This window comes from Protopterus annectens, chromosome 1.part0 (assembly GCF_019279795.1).
Source record: "Protopterus annectens isolate FY-2018-M chromosome 1.part0, PAN1.0, whole genome shotgun sequence".
NCBI classification, from domain to species: domain Eukaryota; kingdom Metazoa; phylum Chordata; order Ceratodontiformes; family Protopteridae; genus Protopterus; species Protopterus annectens.
The window spans coordinates 1,236,235,889-1,236,253,532 of record NC_056725.1 but is presented as its reverse complement, the minus strand read 5'-3'; the positions used below and the strand labels follow the sequence as shown (position 1 = coordinate 1,236,253,532).

General features: G+C 43.1%; 1 protein-coding gene across 5 annotated transcripts in view; it reads left to right on the top strand.

The window, feature by feature from the left end:
- PNISR (PNN interacting serine and arginine rich protein) overlaps nt 1–17,644 on the top strand; it is an 873,711-nt gene that overhangs the window by 660,940 nt on the left and 195,127 nt on the right. For 4 of the 5 annotated variants that reach the window (XM_044065856.1, XM_044065842.1, XM_044065867.1 and 1 more), the window contains exon 10: nt 6,695–6,748. The exons of the other annotated variant lie outside the window; for it this stretch is intronic. In XM_044065856.1, coding sequence (XP_043921791.1) covers nt 6,695–6,748 — 54 coding nt within the window. The remainder of the gene's footprint in view (nt 1–6,694; nt 6,749–17,644) is intronic. 5 annotated transcript variants of the gene reach the window in all.

The window sequence follows — 17,644 nt, the reverse complement described above, 5'->3', positions numbered from 1 at the left end:
AAAAACCCTGAGACTCAACCACCTGCTCCCAAGAGGCCTGATCATTTCTGTAAGGTCCCGGAGTACCACAAATTTCTGGTAAAGCTCCCTTTGACAGACCCTGCTGTGATAGTAACCCCAGACAAACAGTCAAGACTTATTCCATCCTCATCACTCCTGCCTTCTGGCAAGGATAGCCAGGTAATGGACAGGTTGGGCAAGAAGATGTATACCTCTTCCACTCTAGCATTTAAGGCAGTTAACTACCAGACCCATATGGTGAAATATGGCCTAGATTTGGTATCACAGGCTTCATCCCTACTGTCCTCTTTGCCTGACTCCCCTAACAAGACAGAAATGCATCTAAACTGTCCCCGGCATCTCAGGTTGCCGGGCATTCTATAAAATGCTGTTATAATGCAGCAGAGGCCTCTGCTAGATCTGCTGCATCTGTGCTACGCAGATACTTATGACTTAGGCTCCACCCACTGCCTCAAGACTCTAAAATTTTGGATGCACCTCTGGATAATAACCCCTTGTTTGGGAAACCGTCTGCAGACCTGTTTAAGAACCTACAGGAGAGGAGCAAAGAACTCCAAGATATAAAACACTTAGTTCTCTCCCCAGTGCCAACATTTTACAGAAATTATCCTGCAAAGAACTCCATCGGAAAAGCCCATGCCTCAGCCACCTCTTCATCTTCCAGACATAGGAAAGGGACCAGGAGACAATCTTCCTCTAGGACAGCAATTTTTCAGCCCACCAACGGGCAGCCCTTTCAGGACAGAAATAATAATCTGTGACTGTCTCAACCCCCCCCCCCCCACCCCGCCTCTCTCACTGTCTTCCCCTCTGGAAAGAAGTCACCTCAGACTGCTGGGTCCTGGTAATAGTGGAAGAAGGATATTTCCTGTCTTAGCAGGAAAACCTACACCACAGGGCAGCCCCTTTCCTCCCAAGAACCAACTTCATGTAATCCTTCACATTATCCAGGACCTTCTTGCTCATAGAACCATAGAACGTGTTTCACCAGGCCAAGAAGGAAAAGGTTTCTACTCCAGGTTATTCCTGGTACCAAAAAAGGATGGCCTTTGGAGGCCAGTCCTGAATTTATCCTTCTTAAACCACTTTCTGAAAGTCCCCTCCTTCAGAATGCTTATCCCTTCAAAACCTGCTTCCACTATTGCCACCCAAGGCTTTCATGGCCATTTTGGAATTGAAAGAGGCTTACCTCCACATTCCCATACATCAAAACCACAGGAAGTGCCTACGTTTTGCTGGACCTTGTTCGCACTTTCAATTTACTGTCTTGCCCTGTGGTTTATCCACTGCACCAAGGGTCTTCACATGTCTAGCTGCAGCCATAGCCTACTGTAGGACCAAGGGCATTCAAATCTACCCCTACCTGGATGGCATTCTCATCCTTGCAGAAGGGGAAGACACCCTCAAAAGTCATCTGTTGTTCTCCATGTCTCTGCTGCAGGGGTTGAGATTCATAGTCTACCTCACAAAATCATCCCTTTCCCCAGCACAGGACAAAACCTTCCTGGGATGCAGGATATGGGCAGACCTGATGAAGGCTCTCCTCCCTCAGGGACAAGGTAACTTCCCTGATCAACCACTTCCAAGACCTCCCTCAGGTCAACCACTTGTGAGCCAGGCATTTCATGCGCCTACTGGGCCTTATGGCAACCACCATGCCTATGTTGCCACTAGCCAGGATGCACACGAGAAAGTTACAGTAGTATCTAAAGAATGTGTGGTCCCAACACAGCCACCCACTAGACTACCAAATACCTTTCCTGCCATGCTTAAAAACAGAATTGAAGTGGTGGATTCAACAGATACAACTGAACCCAGTCCTGCCCCTCCAACCCACCACACTAATTCATTGCATGCACACAGATGCCTCAGATCTGGGCTGGGGTGCTACCAGGAATGGCCTCAAGGTGCAAGCCCTATGGCAACCATCCCTCCTGAGAAAACATATCGACATAAGGGAGGTGACTGCAGTTCAGCTAGCCCTGCAGGCATTTCTCCCTTTCTTGCAACCAGGCCCCCTACAAATGGATGCACCTCATCTATGGCTTTGGTGACTGCCTCAAAGAAGTCGATCAGGTTCAGGGGGCATGATCTGCCTTTCACAAACTCGAACTGGGTGGGATCCAGAGTTTGGAGGTTACCAATGTCTTTGTTTGAGTTCCATGATGATACGTTCCATGGCCTTGCAGACCAGGCTCGTCAGGCTAAATAGGTCAATAGTTCCTGGGATCAGTGGTGGCTCCCCCTTTGTGGAATGGGGTAACTGTTGCTGTGCGCCATTCAGTGGGCACAAAGCCTGATGCGAGGCTGTTATTGAACATGGTGCTTAAGTGGGGAGCCAGTTCGTTCTGAAGTTTGTGTAAAACGCAGCCTGGGATGTTGTCCGGTCCCATGGATGCTGTGTTTTTGGATTTAGAGAATGCAGCTTTTACCTGCGTAGTTGTGATTACAGGGACTCTGCATTCTTCCTGTGTAGATATGGGCCCTTTAGGGGGTGTGGGGTGGGTAAAGTTAGCACTGAACCTATCTGCCAGGATGTTGGCAATATCAGTTGGTTCTGTAATTTTTGTGCCGTTATGCTGCATCTCAGAGCAGATCTGGGTGTTGCCATTGAGATTTTTGACATAGCTATAGAATGCTTTGTGGTTGTCCTTAGAATTAGTGGCGATATTGTTTTCGTAACTAGCTTTGAAGGATCTTATAAGGGATCTCAGCTTCTTACTGAGGCTGACCAGGGAGCTCCTCCACTCATGGGATTTTACTCTCTTTTGCAACAGTTTCTTCCTTCTGTTGTACAGTTTGTTTATGGCAGGGGACCACCAGATTTGATTCCTTTTTTTTGGAGGATAGCGTATTTTTTCTGTTTGGGATAGCACGATCCATGCACTCGTGTAAGTGCTTATAGAGTGCATTTGTGTTGGATTCAGCAGTTGTAACTGTATTGTCCATCTGCATGGGTGTCATGAAGTTCACCACTTCTGTCTTAAGCATGAAGTTGGCTTTGGAGAAATTTTTTACCATGGTTTCCTTAATGGGGGGTGGGATGTGGATATCAAGGGTGATTAGCTTATGGTCGGTTTGGACCGAGGATTTGACTTTAGGTGTGGAACATCGGTCACTCATGTTGGTAATGACTAGGTCTAGGATATTGTTGCCCCTGGTGAGGGTGTGGATAAGTTGATACAGGGCATTGGAGTTTATGAATTCCAGAAAGCGTTGAGCTAAGGATTTGGTACACAAGTACTTTTCCCAATTAATGGTGGGGTAGTTGAAGTCGCCCATTATTAGGGTGTTTGGTTGAACTCTAATATTTTCCAGTACATCAAAAAAAGAGGAGTGGGAATCCTGGGGCATGGTGGGGGATCTGTAGCAAGCTACAATTTGTATTGCAGTTTTGCCCAGCGTTAGTTGCACTTGGATAAACTTGGTTGCATGATGCTGAGCAACTAGCCTGGAGGTGTGGATATCCTTAATGAATATGGACACACCTCCGCCTTTGGTATTTTGGTCCAGGTTACATGGCCGAAAAGTGTGATATGAGTTATAGCCTGGTAGTGCAGGGGTGCTCTCTGGAGCCTTGAACCAGGTCTCAGTCACTGCACAGATATCGATGTTCTCCATTTTAAGGAGTGCCTCGAGTGAGTGCATTTGTGAGATTTAGACTTCTAGCATTGAGTAGCATTACCCTCAGTTTTTGCTTGCCTGTTCCTGTAAAACGGTCTATATTCCATCCAAGGACAACCACCAAGCAGATGCTCTCAACAGATCATTCTCTCCATCACGACTGGATGTAGCATAGAGAAGTATTTCTAGACATTGTCCACCAATGGGGCACACCCCAAATAGATTTATTTGCCTTCCCCCAGAACAGACCTTTGAAAACCTTTTATGCCAAGGATCCCTCCTCACTAGCTTGGAGAGTAGACGCCTTCACCATCTCATGGAAGGGACTGTTTCTGTATGGCTTCCCTCCCTTTTCTGTCATTCAGAAAGTCCTCCTGAAAATCAGGAGGGAGTTGACAAAAATCTTGGCGGTGACTCCCTGTTGGCCAAGGCAGCATTGGTTCCCTCTTCTTTAATCCCTCACCAAGGGCAGTCACCACAAGTTGCCCCACAGGGTGGATCTACTCGCACAGCAGAAGGGAGCTCTCATTCATCCACACTTGGAGATGCTTTGCTTGACCCTCTGAGTGATAAACTTTTAGTCCCCTTCAGACACCGCTACACTGAGGACATGCTATCTATCCTGGAGGAGGCCAGGAAACCCAGCACAAGGAGATTCTAAATTTCCAAATGGGAAAGGTTCTCCAAATGGTGTCTCCAAAGACATAGGGACCCCCTTTCAAGCAGATATTCCTCTAGTTTTAGCCTGTGTGTGTGTGAGCTTATAAAATCAGACCTTTCATACTCTTCAGTGAAAATTCACTTATCTGTCATCTCTGTCTGCTTACCCTTGGACTCTTTTCTGTTCTAAAGGTTGGATGTTAAACTATTCTTAAAAGGGATCTTGCACATTAGGCCACCAAGGAAGCCTATCACACCTCCTTGGGACCTACATTTTGTCTTGGAAAAGCTTACACTTGCCCCTTTTGAGCCAGCCAGCTCTGCATCCCTGCAGATGTGCACATGGAACGGTCCTGTTGGTAGCCCTTACCTCACCCAGAAGGGTCTCAGAGATGCAGGTGCTCGTGGCATCCCCTCCCTACACTGTCTTCCACAAAGATAGGGTGACCCTGCTCACCAACCCCTCCTTCATGCCCAAAGTGGTCAATGAACTGTCATTAAATCAGTCTATTCACTTACCCACCTTCTTTCCCTCTCCTAAAAATGACAGTGAGAGAAGACTGCACTCCCTTGATGTCCACAGGCAGCTAAGGTTCTATTTGGACAAAACTAAGACCATTGGAACATTTAATCAACTCTGTGTCCTTCCATCCCAGGGCCTCGGGCAAGGTAGTATTGAAACAAAACTATCTGTTCTGCTATTCCTACCATGGAAAGTACTTGCATCAGGCGGTCAGGGCACAATCTACTAGAGCAGTAGCCTCTTCTGGGGCCTTCCTCAAAGGCCTGGACACAACTGCCATCCTTGAGGCAGCCACCTGGTCCTCAGTACATACCTTTACCAAACTTTACAAACTGTACCATATCTCCAGAGCCAGAGCAGGATTCGTAAGGGCAATCCTGCAGGCATTTCTAGAATCCACTACATCTTCCTCCACTCTTCCTCCTCCTTAAGCGGTGCTACTCTCCCACAGTAAGAATACTGCAGCATGAGAATAGAAGGGCATAGAATAATTGTGTAAAATCTTACCATAACCATAGATGTCCTTCTCTTCGATATTGCAGTATTCCTTCCCTCCCCACCTATCCCCCCTGCATTATCTATCACCTGTCTTTGGGGCATCATGGGGCACTACAAAGAGTATGGTCGCACTGGGCAGTCAGTTGCATTTCACCTGTCTAGAGGACATCATTTGACACTACCTAGACTGTCTGACTGGGCAGTCATTTCTGAAGTTTGTGAATGTCGATGTCACGTTTAAGTCCTCCGGTTTATGGCCCTGCGTGTGACGGCCCATGTACTAGCAGTAACCAGGCTTAAGCTTTTGTATAGTATCTGACATTCGGGTCGGCTGAGTGGAGGATCCCTCAGTAAGAATACTGCAGCATGGAACAGAAGGACGTCTATGGTTATGGTAAGATTTTACACAATTAGACTATATATATATAATTTGTAAATACACATCTGTGCATGAAGTAGAAATGCATGTCAAGGAGTACACTTAAGATTATATATGCAATGGAACGCAACAATGAGGAAAAGTACTGTCTTTCTGGTAATTGCACAGGTACAAGTTAAGGTATGGCATGGTCCTAGGAAGTGTAACAAGTACATGTTTTGGCAATCTTTTTTATATTCTTATGGTGCCTGCAGCCCTGTTGCCCTCTGTGTGTCATTTGAAGTATTTTGGTGGGATTCTGCTATGCTCTGTAACAACATATATGGGCAGTTAAGGTAGGCTTAGTAAGGTGAAGAAGCTTAATTAAAGTTGTTAATGCAAAGCAGACATTTTGGAGGGCTCATAATAGTCTGTGTACTTAAATAGGCTAGTTTCTCATTGATCTCCCCATTTGTAAAAATCACATCATGGATAACTTTCAGTGCTTGTATGCTAAAAGAGTGCTAAAAGAGTTAAGGAAAGGCTACATAAAAGGAGCACAGTTTTTGGGGTAAAGATAGCTGTTATACCATTGTTATGCAAACAAATGAGTGCCTATTTTTAAAAGTTGATAGTATTGAGTAGTAAGAGAGCTTGATGAATATGAAAGACGTAAAGGAACTTTGATTTTTCTGCATTACTGCTGGAGAAGGGGTACTTGGAAAGCAGAATTTGACAATGGGCAAACAAAGCCTAGTGACATTTTATTTATTGCAGTAAGGTTTTATTGCTAATAAATGATGAATGTGCACTTTCATGTTAGACTTATGAAGGTGGTTTACAAATGTGCTGACATTGTCTTTCTTTTAATGGATGTTGTGTTTCTAATGTTCTTTTTCTCCCCTGTAAAGCAGTAGTAGTAGAATTTATCAGTGCCGTAGTCTCTCATGACTTTGAAATCGTGGCTGTTTGTGTTAACTTGTTGTTCCTGTTGTTGATGTGATACAAAGCTCCTGCAAAGCAGCTGGCACAGTCCAGTGCACTGGCTTCTCTTAGTGGACTCGGTAAGTTTCTTGTTTTTTGTTTAAAGGGTTTTGGGAGGGTTGCATGGGTCGGGTAGGATGCCTGCTTTAAATTTGTTCTACACTTGTATTCTGCTCTCTTGTTTTCTGGTGCAGGCTGCAAAGTAACAGTTTTGCTTGCAGAGTCTTCTGTGCATGATAATGCCCCTTGCACAGTAAATTGAGCACTGAAGATCTTTGGCAAGTTTTAACTATGTTTTAGCAGGACCCATGCTTGTTTAGAATTTCTGTGGGCATCACCAAATTAATTGAGGCATGCAAAACTGAAATTAAATTAACTCCAGAATACAGCTCTTCACATGCCACAAACTGGAAGCAATTTCTGACACCAAGTAGCAGTAGTAAATGTGTTTGAGTCATCCTTGTATTTTTATTAATATTTAATAAATGCTGGTGTTTTGAAAGAAAGCCAAGCATCAAGACTTAAACTAGCCCATTTCCTTTGCCCTGCAAAATATTTCAAGCTGCATTATGGTACAGCTCATACCCTTTTTAAAAAAATAGTCTCGGTGTTTAGAAATTTTGGTGATGTCTAGTGACATTCTGAGGAAGCCTTTTACAACTACACAAAGGGTTTGAGTTTGTATATACACATGTACCGTTAGCCTATGTATTAATCTTTACACTGAGAATTTTTTTCATTTCTCACACTTACCCTTCGGAACACAGCTGTACACATGTATAAGTAATCTTCAAGTTTTAGGATTAATTACACCTGGACCTGCAGTTTATACTACATGCATAGTTATGTTGAGCTTAGGATGTACTTCTGACTCTTACAAGAATTTGCCCCTTTTATGTGTACTCTGTTGAATTAAAATGCAACTGAAAGCAGTTTACTGGATAAGTTGCATCAACTCCTAAAAATCTTCACTACTTTTAACAGAGGTGTCTGTACGTCTGTGTGTGCAAATGCACAACATAAAATGCGTGTATGCAGTAAGCACACACTGTGTATCATGGTGTGAAATTGTGTGTGTAATTTGTGTACTAGATCTGAAATTTAGCTATATGTGCTTTGTTTTGGTGAGGGGATGGTAGGGTGTTAATTTAGTATAGGGAAACCCTAACACTAAATCATTTCTTGTGTTTTTAATGCTGATTAATCAATCCTAACTTGTGTTAAGTTTTTTTTGACAGAAATACCCTTGTGAGTTTTTTTTTTTTTTCTTTTTTTGCCCTTCTCCGTCTTTAAGTGGTAGGGACGCTTGCCTTCTGTGACTTGCACTTCATTTGTGGAGATGAACACTGGAAAGTAGTAGCCAAAAAGAGACCATCACATTTTATGTTTAGCTTTTTAGCCTCCTGCCAAGAAGAGAGTTGGACATTGCCCAGTGGAGTTAATCTTCTGCTCACCCTGCTCCCCAGTAGGCCTTCCAGGACCTGGAATTAGTCCTGGCTGTTGCTTCATTTTGCATTACTTGGCAATATTGGCCAGTGTTGCAATTATGGTATTTTTTAAAAAATCCATGGCATTATTTTTCATGCTGCCATTATTCCCCTTTGGAGATGAGTGGTGATCATCACTAGATCACTTTTGCAGAAGGCTGAGCTGTATGGGACATAGCCTTTCATGGACTGGATGACCAGACAGCTTCCAAAGCGTAAGGGCACTTTTCACCTGCCCAAACCACTGTATGCCTTAAGGAGAGTCCTGTGAGAAGGTTAGTGGTTGGGGCACCAAGCTCTCAGAATTTTCTTGCCTTGCAAGAGTGTTCTCTGCTCTGTTTTTTTGCGGAATTGATGGGTTATCGCTTCTTCAGAGTTGGAAAATAAGAACACAGTTTTGAGAATACCTTCCAATTTTGCCATTTTCTTGTGAGGAAAAATTTAACTTTTCTGTCAGGATTTGTTGCTGGGGGTTGGAGCTAAAATGTTTGGTGGTTGTCACTAAAACATTTTACCTCGCACCTTACTTTTTTAGTCACTAGAAAAGTACGCCACTCTAAGGCTGTGCTACCTGCTTGTCACGCACGTTTTTGGTAGAGGTATAGACCCTAGGTCCTGTCTCCTCTGTCATTCTTTCCCCAGTCCGTAAGAAGAGAACATTTGTATGGGAGGCTTTGATCTTGACTCTGGCTTCCTTTTCACCTCAGCCTCCGGTAGATGACTCCACAGTGACCGTATATTTGGTTCCTTAGACCACTTGGTAGTTTTTCTCGGTTCCTCTGGTGTTGCTCCTTAGGAAGCCACTAAGGATCAAAAAGCTTTCTCGTCCTTACTGGCTGTTCTGCCATCTTGTTCATGCAAGAGAGAAGCAGTCACGTTGGCATCTATGAAGGGAGTAGACATTGTTCCTTTGAGAACCTGCTTTGAGGTGCTTGATTCACAGGAAAAGGACCTTTTTAAGCCTCTGTTTATCCTGGAGGGTCTCCCAGGAATCAGAAATCAAAAATTAGGCAGTTTCCTTCACCTATGTCCCCATCACGTCAGACAGACGAGGAGGACTGTCTGGGTTTTGCGAAAGGCTTGATGTTCATCGTGTTGTACTGCTGCAGTCATCACACACTGGTTATTCTACCGTCAGGCAGTCCCGCAGTCGGCCAGAGTTCCAAAGTCTTGGTCCGGCGTCGGTTGCTGTCGCTTCTTCCCTGACGTCAGTGCGCCAGGGGTATTTGAGGCATCTGACACCATTTTCTTCAGTCTTCCTTGCCACGCGGTGCCCGCAGCTGAAGCAGTTCGCAAGTGCCAGTCGGCCGACTCCTGAGATTTTCAAATCAAATTTCAGCCCGAAGTCTTCAATAAAGCTAAGTACCCCGTTGGGGAACCTTTTCTTGCCTCAGTCCGATGTCAGAAAAAGTTAACAATTGCATTTCTTGTGAGAAGCAAATACCTCATAAGGACTTTCATTCTTATTGTATTCCTTGCCTAGGCCCAGACCACGACGTCACAGGTTGTCGGTTTTGCGCTAGATTTAATAAACCAACTATAAAACATCTGCTTGATTTCACCCGACATTATTTTGGTCGGAAATTTAATTATACCATGCCGTCGGAGCTACCGACCGGAATGCATAAAAAACGCAAGGATAAGGACAGGTAGCCGAGACCCAAACCAGACTCAGAGGCCTCTGCTGGGACTGTCGCCGGTTCTCCGGTTTTCAGTGAGGTGCCTACGCAGCCCCTGACGACCGCAGATTTAGAACCTCAGACTGCTTCCAATTCCCAAGCGGACACTTCTAGGTCTACACAACCTTCATCTTTAGGCCCTTCCGACTCCAGGCCTGAAGGTGATTCCGGTGCAGTTGAAACGCCTTCAGTTGCAGAAGGTGTCTTCAGACCGACTACAGTCACCATTAAATCTCAACTTTGTCCTGGAAAAGCTTACTCTGCCACCTTTTGAACCAGCTTTTACAGCTGATTTACAGTTTATATCATGGAAAACTGCCCTGCTGCTAGCAATAACTTCAGCACGAAGAGTCTCAGAGCTACAGGCCCTAATGGCAGTGGAGCCTTTCATCATTTTTCACAGACAGAGTCGCTCTACGAACTAACCATTCCTTTATGCCAAAGGTGGTATCCAGTGTGGCTCTAAACCAAACCATTCATTTGCCCACCTTTTACCCAAACCCCCAGAACAAAGGAGAAAGGCTTCTGCATTCCTTGGACATTCACAGGCAATTACATTACTACTTGGATAAAACTAATTTGATCAGCTCTTTGTATCCTATGCTGCAGGCTCACAAGGAAAAGCCATCTCAAAACAGACCATTTCAAAATGGATAGGACGTTGTACCCGTTTCTGCTACACACATCATGGGAAACCTGTCCCTGCTAACATTAGGCCCCATTCCACCAGGGCTACAACTACATCAGCAGCCTTTCTCAGAGGGGTACCAACCAAGGATATTTTGGAGGCTGCAACTTGGAGTTCAGTGCACACCTTCACCAAGCACTATCATCTACCTCTATACTCTAAAACCAGAGCTGGCTTTGCCACTGCAGTTCTGCAGGGCCTACTAGCTTCTCCAAACCCTGTTTACTTCCACCACCCGTCCTTAGTTTTGGGATTCAACCCAAGTGTGATGACTGCAGCTGTGCAAAATGATGAACGTAGTACAGTTTTGTACCTACCATAAATGTTAGTGTTCCACTGCTGCAGTCCAGGTTACCCTCCCTCCATCCCCTCTGACCTAGCTGAACTTGTCTATACCTTTCTATCTTGAACAACCTTTGTGGTGTATTTGCTTGTAATGAAAGGTATTCCTTTTATTTCCTTTACTTGTTTAATTAGCAATATGTATTGCCTACCTACTTGGCACCTGACATCTGGGGCAAGAAAAACTGAAGAAAATGGCGTTGGATGCCTCTTAAATACCCCTGGCGCACTGACATCAGGGAAGAAGTGACAGCAACCGACGCCGGACCAAGACTTTGGAACTCTGGCCGAGATAACGGCAGGATAACCCAAGTGTGATGACTGCAGCAGTGGAACACTCTAACATCTACATTTATGGTAGGTACAAAACTGTACTTTTAAAGCCACTTTTCAATCCTTGCATCCTGAGTCTACCCTTCATTTTCAAAGATTTCTTTGTTAGATTGTGATTCTCAGTTTAAGGGACAAGGATAGATTCTTAAATTACTACTCCACAGTATGGGGAATATGACAATGAGGATTTTTTTCTGTCTGCTTTTTCTTCACTTTTCCCAGTTGAAAAAATTATTTTTCTGGTGCTGTTGCCAGAATGAAGGGATTATTTCAGTAGGAACATAATGTAGTGCTAGAGTTCTGACAAGGACACTACTATGATTTACTACAGGTAGGTTTTCCTCAACCTGCAGCTTTTCATCTTGTTTTGCAAGCCTTAGTCAGCGCTTTCCTTGCATCCAGTAGTTTTCCTGACATTCTGCCCCCCTAACCCTGGAAAGTGTGTGAAATAATGTAAGCTACTCTGGATCCACAAATTTCCTCAAACTATAAAGACTCTGCAGTAATTTTTCTGACAAAACCATCTTTTGTGGTACAGTATGGAGGATTGAAATGTTTGGTAAGCCCCTTAATTAACTTTTCCCTTTCATCAAATCTTTTGAATACTTCAGCAGAGGAAGGGACAAATAATACCTCTCTATCCAGGATGAGCATTCAGTAACTCCACTTTGATTTCCTCTGGTTAATTTGAGAATGTAGCCAGGCAAGTCTTCTCATCACTTACGCAGTGGCAGCTGCTTTAGAAACACCAGCAGCAGCAGTGTCATAAGAATTTTGTAGAGGGTTTTTGGTACCTGAAACAGAATATATTAAAGGGATCAAAGATGATAGTCTGTGAAGAAAAAAAAGTTGGCAATTAAGTTCCTCATATTGTCAAAGGAAGCTAGCTGAAACTTAACACTTGTCAGCCTGATCAGATGTTCATCGTGTTACCCTGCTGCAGTCATCACACTTGGGTTATCCTGTCGTCAGGCGGTCCCGCAGCCGGCCGGAATTCCAATGTCTTGGTCCGGCGTCGGTTGTTGTCGCTTCTTCCCTGACGTCCCTCTCTCCCGTAGCCTGCTACCCTTGTATGAGAACAATTTGCTGCAATTAAGTGACTGGCCACTAGGTGGCGCCTTACCATAAGCTTTCTGCATATCAATTCCTACACATATTTCTTTACTATACCTCCCCAACCCTGTTTTTCAGCTTCTACTTTTCACAGACTTACTCTTTTACCTTTCTCACCCTTGTCCTAGGGTTCCTTTAACCACACTCTACCTCTCTGACATCCGTACTTACCTCTTACTAACCTCTTAACTTACTTCTGCATTCTCTCACTTTCAGACTTACCTGCAGAATTCTCCCACTTTACAGATTGTCATCCTCGATAGTCCACTCTCTTGTCTCTACCCGCTCTGTTCGCCCTTGAGGCTCACTCCACTTCCCTACCCTGCCCCCAATTCTCACCCACCCCCAGTGGTCCTACATTTATTCCTGTATAGACATACCCCCTATAAACCTACTCCAATCACACAAATCTCATCTTTACCACACCCAGCCTCAATCTCTTAAAACACACCCACTGTTACTTTATCTCTCATCCCCTTTGGTAATATACACCACCTACTGGCACACATCCTAACATACCTATAAAACCTATCTCAACTTTAAATTCCCACCTCACTATCAGTATTAAGTTCTTCTCAATCATGCCATACCAATTACAACTATTGATAGTGGTCTCACTCCTACCTGCTTCTAACCACCACCTACCTCTTAGCCTCCTATGAACCAAACCCTCTACTGTACCCTCCTCTTCCAAACACACTTTAACGCCAACACTAGCCATATCTCCAAACTTCCTAAATTTCACTTGCAAACCCAGTTACTTACTAGCTAAATATCACCGACTAGTACACATCAAATGTAGCAACCTAAAAACTAAAAAAATTGTTTGACTACTATTGTAAGCCTCTCCAACCTAAGAACTTTACATTCCTCCACTCCCTAATAGATGGGAACATTCATCCTAACCCTGGCCCAAACTCTACCCATACCACTACAAACTGTAACTAATACAAAACAAGCCCCCTACTACCAACCAAACCTTCCAATTCACTCTCTATTGCTCATCTAAATATACGTAGTATCTGCAATAAAATAGCTCAAGTTCATGCCCTTCTAGATGTCCACCAGTTTGACATACTCTGTCAGAAACATGGCTTAAACCCACAATAAAAGACAATGAAATCACACCCCCAGGTTATAGCATCATTCGACTAGGCCTCACAATCAAAAAATGTGGAGGGGTAGCAATTCTCTACAAAGCAGAACTACAAGTTAGCACTGTAAATCTTAACCTACCTTTAGAAAATAGTGCCAAAATAATTATCTCTAAATTCCAGCTTAACACACACAAAGCCATAAACATCATCTGCTCCTATCTTCCCCCAGGAAATAACAATAGTATACTCGAATACATTCTAAATTGGCTTTCTTCTAACCTCCCTCAAGAAACCATAGTCTTGGGAGACTTTAATATAGATTGGAATTCATGTAGCAGCACTAACCCCACCAACCTTATTAACCTTTATGGTTTCTCACAAGCTACAAACTCCCCCACCAGAATTAATAGACTTAACCATAAAGAAAGTACCTTGGATTGGATACTCACTAATAGTCCTCATCAAACTTATACAACATGAACCCTTCCAGATGACCTAAGTGACCATTCGCTGATATATATTATCAGACATAAAACCAGCCTAACCATCCCTAACACTATCAGAACAGTGCGCACCAAACAACATTTTAACCCCAAAACAGAACTTAAACAATGCAATTGGACATCTCTAAAATTTTTCCCTATAAATAATGCGGTTGAATACTTTAACTCCACTTTCTTAACAATCCTGGACAACTACGCCCCAACGCGGTTTATTAGAAATAAGACTAAACCAGCCCCTTGGCTCTCGAATAATACTAGAGAACTAATCCTTCACAGAAACAAATTCTGGGCAAAATGGCATACTACAAAGAATCCTACTGATCAAACCTTTAGGCAACATAGAAATGATACAAAAAAAGCCATCCTACTAGACAAAAAGAACTATTATCTCCAACTACAACAATCCTCCCTCAAAGCACCACAAAAATTTTGGACTAGTATTAACAAACTTCTATACCCAAGCAAAACTATCACCCCTAACCCTCTAGGCTCCAACCCCGACAATCCAATACAAACAGCCAATGCCTTCAACTCTTTCTTCACTGATACTATCCAAAGTCTTGCAAACCATCTGTCCCCTGATACCTCTAATCTGCCTACTCCCACTACCATCCCTCCCCCATTATTCCATTTAGAACCAGTACCCACATCCTACATCTGCTCCCTAATCCAAAAGCTAAAACCAACCACCCCCTCAGCTGACAAACTCCCAGCAGAATTCCTGCAAAAAGGAGCTAAAGCTATTGCTTATCCCATTTCCATACTGATAAATAGAACCATAAAGGAAGGTACTATCCCATCTATCTGGAAAATTTCTCATATCATCCCACTACATAAAGGTGGGAACTCCAATGACTTTTCCAACTTTTGTCCCATAGCTCTACTCTTCCCACCTGCAAAAATAATGAAGTGCATTCACAAACAACTACTTAACCACCTTCTCCATCACAACCTACTAGCTAACTGTCAGCATAGTTTCCGACCATTCCACAGTGACACCACTGCCCTGCTATTCTTCATAAACTGTATCAACAAAAACCGCAACAAAAACATTCTTTCCTCTGCAGTCTTTGTTGATTTATGTAAAGCTTTCGACATGGTTAATCACGAACTCCTTCTACACATACTGAAGTCCCTTTCACTTGACCCTCTGTCTATGAATTGGTTCACATCTTACCTTGAAAACAGACAACAGGCTGTACTGTGGCAAAATAATCTATCGAATCACCTTCCTATCTCACTAGGTGTTCCACAGGACTCCATACTAGGCCCACTCCTGTTTTCCATTTATATCACCGACCTTCATTTAGCCATTCCACTCTCCACCTGCATTCAATATGCAGATGACTCTACTATAATCTCTTCAACCACTTCCCAGCCTGAACTTCAGTCTCTTACACAAAAAGCTTTCAACACTGTAGAACAATGGTTCTCTAACCGCTGCCTCCTCCTCAACCCCAAAAAAACTAAACTGTTACTCTTCACACCAACCCAAAAGTCCACCCCTCTACATGTCACTCTCGCATCCAATAATGGTACTCTTATTTCTCCTGACCCTACCACTAAACTCTTAGGAATTACAATTGACAATAACCTAAACTTTGATACTCGCATAAATACCACAATAAAATTAGTTAACAGAAAACTAGGATCCCTGTACAGAGTCAAACCCTTTCTTACACCAGTAGCTAGGACCGCTATAGCCAGAACCCACTTAATCTCAACCCTACTCTATGCTTCTCCCATATACACCAACCTCTATTAAAATAATCTCAGCAAACTAGCTATATCTTATAATAATATTGCTAGATTTGCTACAAGCTCTCCTTTTAGAACTCATCACTGTCTGAATCTAAAACAACTAGGCTGGTTAGAATTTCTTAACAGCTTCAATATCACCAAATTACAATAGCCCATAAAACCCTGTATCAACCTAGTAACACTCCAATACTCTCTAGCCTCATTAAACCATATAATAACCTCAGGAACCTACGCTCCTCAAACAAAATGTTGTTTAATACTACCAAATAAAAAAACTCAGCAGGCGACTCCTTGTTCTCTAACTCTGTCGGAAAAGTATGGAATCAACTACCACCTGACCTTACATCTCAGACCTCAATCTAAAACTATTTCTCAATAACCACTGGTTATGCTCCAGTACCAACCCTGACTAACTTTTATCCTTAACTCTTATTTTCAGCCTACATCCACTACAATCCTCCCTACAATGCCTCTATATACTATGTTTTGCATATAAATCTGTTTCCATATATATTATTGTTGTTGTTCCCTTTGAGTAGTTTAATTATGCACATCTTCTGAAAAGAAAGAAAAACATTTTTTAGTTTTTAATTAATTTGTGTTATAATGTTTATGTAACAATGACTGCTTTTTACTTTTTAAGCTTTATTAATTTTTGCATGTTTTCCAGTAGCTTTTCTCCCAGGGCCTCTACTGAAAATGGACATGTATCCAGTTAGAGTATCCCGGTCAACAAATGTAAAATAAATAAATAAAATAAAAATAAACATTTAATGGGGATTTCTAGCAAGCAGTGAAGTAATGGTTGGATTTATTAATGGTTATTTAGATGTCCAGAAACTCCAGGTTAGGGTCATGTGTGATTTAATGTGAGTTAGTAGTGTTTGAGAAATACAGATATTTCTGCACAGTTATCCAAGGTCCTGAAGACATGATAGGTTCATAGGTAGGTACTAGGCTATTGGCCCTAGGGCCTATTTAAGCCTAGCCAAAGGTACCCTGGCTTTCGCCACCCAAGAAAATTATTTTCCTGTGCCACTGTCGAGCAGAGCCACAGAAGTGATCCCCGGGGTGAATTTCCCATCTCCCATCCAATCATCAAGATTTTTCTTGAACAGTGCTAATGAGGAGCTTTGTTTGATATAGATAGCTAGTTTGTTCCAGAGTATGGGAAGTCTGGGACAGGAATCTATCCCTCCAGCATGTTCTGTTTATTGTGGTGACGAGGTTTAGGTCCCTAGAGCGTGTAGCTTGTAGGGATTGGGATTTCTTTAAGTGGAGCATGTCTAAAAGCTTTGGGTTTGACATAGCTTTGTGTTAGGCAGAGATTGCCTCTGAGTAGGCGATACGCAACGGAGTAAAGCTGCAGTTTTTTGAGAGAGTCTGCATAGGGCATCTCTTTGAGGCCGGTAATCCTCTCTGTGAGGTATTTCTGTGGCCTTTCCAGTTGTTGTAGATGTCTTGGAAAGTACATACCAAAAGGGGCATTGTACTCTATAATGGGTCTAATGAGTGACGAGTAGAGGGGAACAATGACCTTTTTCCTGGATGAAAAACCTTTTGTGAGCCACATAGAAGGATTTCCTGACTACTGTGGCGATGTGATTATCAAAGGAGAGACTGCTGTCCACCTGTGTCCCAAGGTCTCTTATCACACTTTCGGTGTTGTGTGGTAGTTCATGGGTACTGAGCTTTTACTAAAAGGAATGACAGTGCACTTTTTGGCATTGAGCTTGAGGCCATGGCTTTGACACCAGGCATCTGTCTCAGCAAGGCCCTTTTGTAGGATGTCCACATCTTTTGGAGTTTTGATTATGGCTCCTAGTTTGCAGTCATCTGCAAACTTCGTTAGCCAAAAGCCTTCTGTGTTGGCCTGTACTTCAGAGAAGTAGATACCAAACACGAGAGGACCCAGGACTGAACCCTGTGGTACTCCACTTGTCACTGGTCTGAAACTGGATTTGGAGTCCGCC